Genomic DNA, 5317 nt, shown 5'->3' on the forward strand with positions numbered 1-5317 from the left:
GACAGGGGGAGAGACAGGGGGAGAGAGAGAGAGACAGGGAGAGAGACAGGGGGAGAGAGAGACAGAGAGAGAGACAGGGAGAGAGAGACGAGGGAGAGAGAGAGAGAGAGAGAGAGACAGGGAGAGAGAGAGAGACAGGGGGAGAGACAGGGAGACAGGGGGAGAGACAGGGGGAGAGAGAGGGGACAGAGAGAGAGAGAGAGAGAGAGACGGGGGAGAGAGAGAGAGAGAGAGGGAGAGAGACAGAGAGACAGACAGGCAGACAGACAGTCCTTCAATAAGTAAACAGGATGTGATAATAAATAAATAAATAAATAAATAAATAAATAAATAATAAAGTGCAGTTAAAGTAGCTCCTCTGTGACGTGGATGCAGCATTAACTCTGTAACAACAACAACAACAACAACAACAACAACAAGCTAACAAACGTAAACAAACAGTTAGCATCTGGCTGCTAGGTTAGCTTTAGCTTCCGTTAGCTGTAAGTTTGTCTCTGACAGGAACTGTTGTTGTTGTTGTTGTTGTTGTTGTTGTTGTTGTTGTTGACTTTCCTCTGGGACGTTAATCTTTATTGTTTACAGCAGCTGTCTGTCTCTCAGCAGCTGTCTGTCTCTCAGCAGCTGTCTGTCTCTCTCTCGGGTTGTTGTTAGCCTGTTAGCCTGTTAGCCGCTAGCCTGCAGCTTGTTTACTTCTGTTTACTAACAAACAAACGTTGTTTACTGTGACTGTGCGCTGCGAGGGTTCGGGTAGGGTTCGGGTCGGGGTCGGGTACATACTGGATCAGGTCTCTGAAGCCCAGGAAGGACAGGACGTGCAGCAGCGGGTCTGAAGGGAGCTGGTCCATCCGGAACTCCGGGGAGGCGGCCATTGTTAGCAACACTTCTTCTTCTCCTCCTTTAATGGCGGCAGCGAAACAACATAACGGCGGAACACCGCCACCTGCTGTCTGACAGCGGAACACCGCCACCTGCTGTCTGACAGCGGAACACCGCCACCTGCTGTCTGACAGCGGAACACCGCCACCTCACATCAAGTGTTCACATTAAATACCTTTTTATCTTTTCCCTCATTAAACATATTATATTAATATAATATAAACACCTACAGTACTGTAAACAACAACAACAACAACAACAAAACACATAAATAGTAAATACAATCAGATAAAACAGGTTTCCACTTAAAATGGAAGAGGTGGAAGGACGATGGGAAAAACTTTCTCTTTTCTTTAGCCTCACCTCACAAACCACTTTTTTATTTGATTTTTTTATTTTACTGTCAGCGCTGTTATGATTTTATCAAAATATTCTATACTTACTTTTTATGCCCGTGTTGACTGTTTTATTTATTTTTCTTTCTGAAGCACTTTTGTCAGCGTTAAACGTGCCGTAACTAAAATGAAGTAATAAGTAATAATTTCTACTTGAATTGCCTCTCTGTCTGTCCTGAAGAGGGGACAAAGAAGTCAACTTTTCATTTAATCATGTGGAAAAACACTAAGGCACTGCACCTTGCACAGAACACTGAATATTATAATTAATGCTCGTTAGGATGCTCTGTCTTGCTATTGTTCAGGAAATACATTCAATGGAAAAATCGACCTATCCCTTGAGATTTAAAAAGAAAGATTTCAGATAGAAAACTGGGAACATTATACAGCAACAGTCCACATACACTGCTACTCTGTGAGTGTAGTAATTCAGATGAATGTAGCAGAACCAGAGGTTGAAACCCACAACCTAAAGACTAACACACAGTCAGTGGTGTAGTGGCAGTCTCAATGTATGACTTAAATTATTTTAAAGTGTCTGACAAAGGATAAACTCCCTACTGTCTACTTGTAGCTTAGCTGAAAATGGGCCAGTAATATTTTAACATTGTCATGTAACTTGTGCTGCTTGACTTCAGGGAGTAAAGAACAAACTTTTATTGGCTTTAGTTACATTATTATTATCATTATTATTATTATTATTATTGTATTATTATTATGATCATTATTATTTATTATTATTATAATTATAATTATTATTTATTATTATTATCATTATTATTTATTATTATTATCATTATTATTATTATTATTATTGTATTATTATTATGATCATTATTATTTATTACTTATTATCATTATTATTATTATTATTATTATTATTGCCATTATTATTATTATCATTATTATTTATTATTATTTTATTATTATTATTATTATTTATTATTATTATTATCATTATTATCATTATTATTATTATTATTATCATTATTATTATTATTATTATTATTATTATTATTATTATTATTATTATTATTATTATTATTATTATTATTATTATTATTATTATCATTCAGCTTTATATAAATAAAATCAGATATAATATATTTCTGGTGCTGTCTGTCTTTATGCTGGTGGAGTTGTTTGCTGCCCTCCAGTGGTCGCAGTGAGGAACTACACCAAGGAGATACTCAAGTTAGACACAATGACATAACGATACCCCTTCCGGTCAGTGCTTTCAAAATAAACCCATGACCCAACTGAAACAATCAGTAACTGATGAATTACCAGTTATTATTGTGTTTATTAATGTCTCTACACAAGCTGTGCCGTACATTGTCCAAATATGTATTTTTAAAAGAAGATACCCCACTCTATATCATTATTAATGTTAGCAAAGATAAGATCACATTTTTACTTTTTAAAAAAAAGAAAGAGAACACGTCTGTTCTCCATAAACACCCTCTGTGATCGCCTCACAGCAGTTCACACCAGTAACGGTAGATAACTGTTAGCTAACTGTTAGACAAACTGCTGGTTAACAGTTGGAGTCTTAAACTTCATCATATCACATTTTAAACCTTTAAGCTCAACAACTGGACATTAAAACCAACGTTCACAGCAGTAAAGCAGTCTGTCCCACACACGTATCTGTCTGTGAGTCTGTCCGGTTGTCTGAAGCTAACGTTAGCTCAACCAGCTACAGAGAGTCCAAATCAAACCAGTTAGACTTTATCTGCAGCGGTTCCTGATCACAACTGATCAATTATTACACTGTTATCGATTAATATAACGACAGTTTTTAATGCCACTTTTATATATGAACCTTACTGAGTAATGTCTAATATGTCACTAATGTAATATCTTAATAAAATGTAGATAAATTGGTCCGTTTTTCTAAAGAAACTGGTTAAATTATCACATCTGAAGTGCAATTAAAAAATTGCGAGTACGATATAAAAATTATTAATGGTTTACTACAACAGAACAATTGATTGTTAATTTCTGATTGTGTTTGGTAGATTTATTTTGAAAGCGTTAACCGGAAGTTGTAGCATTGTAGTCATGTTATAATGTCTAACTTAACTTAATCACCGGGGTGTAGTTCCTCATTACGGCCACTGGAGGGCAGCAAATACTCTTCTTCTTCTACAAGGAATCATTAACAGTCCACCAGCATAAAGAATACAGCAACAATCTCCACAAAGCTTTATTTAAAAGGACTTTATTAATTCATGTTTTACTTATACTAATGATACATATGTCACTTGTAATAATTACACTAATATTGTTCACTTAAATATAAATAATTGACTTAAATACGGCTTCTTCCCTCAGGATGAGATTGTTAAATTATTCATCAACAATTTATCACAAATATTCATATTTATTTTTTTATGACTAATTTTTTGAAGTAGCATAAAGTGACCTATATCTATATCTATATAAGTATAAATAAAATAACGTTGAATCTTTGTAATAAAGCAGATTTATTGTAGTGTTGTAGTTCCTCATTATGACCACTGGAGGGCAGCAAACACACGTTAATCTAAATACACTCGCGTCAGCGGTCAGCTGCAGCAGTGTAAAGACACACACAACCACATACACACGTTTCCGGTAAAACCTTTCAAAGTAAAACAACTGAGACCGACAGCGGTTTATTTGAATGCATTAAACGAGGGGCTCTTATTGTGAAATATGTCCGTTACCTTTGCTAGCTACGGACTGATATTAGACTAATCGATCGGTTGAAGAGAAACTCGATGTATAAAAGTTGATAGATGAAATAATAACTGTACAAAAACGAATATTATTTTACAACAAGAAAGAGAAACATAGCTTCTACAGGTTGTTTAACCCAATAACTTTATTTGACCTCATTATACACATTTTTGTAGGAATCAATCAATCATCAATTCTTATCAATAACAACACAAAGACCCAAGAAAAACTACAAACAACAGCAAAGCCAGATAAGCAATATAAATAAAGACGTCCCATACATACGTAAAAACACTCTGATATTACTCAACAGTTTTTATTTTATTTTATCCACATCAGCGTAATACAGTGTCAGCTGAAGAAGTGTACATGAGGTTATTCTAACAAAGGAAGTGGTGTCTCTCTTAACAGCAGCTGTTCCTGTTCAACTATGATATATAAATATATATTATATATTTATATATATACTATGATATATAAATATATATTATATATTTATATATATATATATATAGACAAACACAAACAAACAGAGTGTGGCTATCTATCTGACAGAATAGTTAATAAATGAAGGTGTCCACTCTGTGCCAGCTGTGTGTAATTTACACATATTGGAGAGGACCGAGTGTGCGCCAAAGAGATCACAACAAACTCACATCCTCTCCAATAAGATCTACTGACTGATTATTATTGATTATTGATTGAAAGACTCCACCCCTATATCTGGCAGGAACATAGTTGGAAAGTGGAGTTTGTCTTTATTCTTGAGGCAGTTCACAGGATACAACTATTGTCAGAATATCTGTTATTGTTGTTAATTATTCATTTAGTGTTTCCTAAAAACAAACAAAGAAATGTCAACAATAATTCTCTATGTCATGAAGACCAGGGTGTCTGCAGGGTTTTAACAACAATACAATCAGAATTTTAGGCCTTAAAATGTCTTAAGTGTGATTGGATGATGAAGTCAATGATATTTGTACAAAGTTGAAATTTCAGTCTCACTTTTAGATGTTTTTGGTGGAAAATGTGTATTGATGATGCTGTAACAATGTCACAATGAACCAATACATATCCATAGTACTTTATTGGCAGTGTGGACATGAAATAGGTTTTGAATTGCAAACATAATGATCTTAAAACCTGCAGAAACACTGATAGTGACTGAAGTTGCAGCTGTAAATCCACTAACATCAGGTACATTTTAATGGTGTTATTCTGGCTGTAAAACAACTTTTCCTTTGATTTTTAAAGACAGACATCATTTTTCTGAATCCTTTAAATTAATTTATTGCGGTAGCTGTAGATTCTGTAAATTAGTG

General features: G+C 34.6%; 1 protein-coding gene across 5 annotated transcripts in view; it reads right to left on the minus strand.

The window, feature by feature from the left end:
• The window catches only part of fbxo3 (F-box protein 3), a 7178-nt gene extending 6266 nt beyond the window's left edge, over nucleotides 1-912 (minus strand). For 4 of the 5 annotated variants that reach the window (XM_051427123.1, XM_051427122.1, XM_051427126.1 and 1 more), the window contains exon 1: nucleotides 778-912. In XM_051427123.1, the coding sequence (XP_051283083.1) occupies nucleotides 778-869 (92 nt within the window). In that variant the 5' untranslated portion in view covers nucleotides 870-912. The remainder of the gene's footprint in view (nucleotides 1-777) is intronic. The other variant, XM_051427124.1, reaches the window with a different exon arrangement.
• Between the last annotated feature and the right edge of the window lie 4405 nt (nucleotides 913-5317).

The sequence above is a fragment of the Dicentrarchus labrax genome, unplaced genomic scaffold (assembly GCF_905237075.1).
Source record: "Dicentrarchus labrax unplaced genomic scaffold, dlabrax2021, whole genome shotgun sequence".
In the NCBI taxonomy this organism is placed as follows: Eukaryota; Metazoa; Chordata; class Actinopteri; family Moronidae; genus Dicentrarchus; species Dicentrarchus labrax.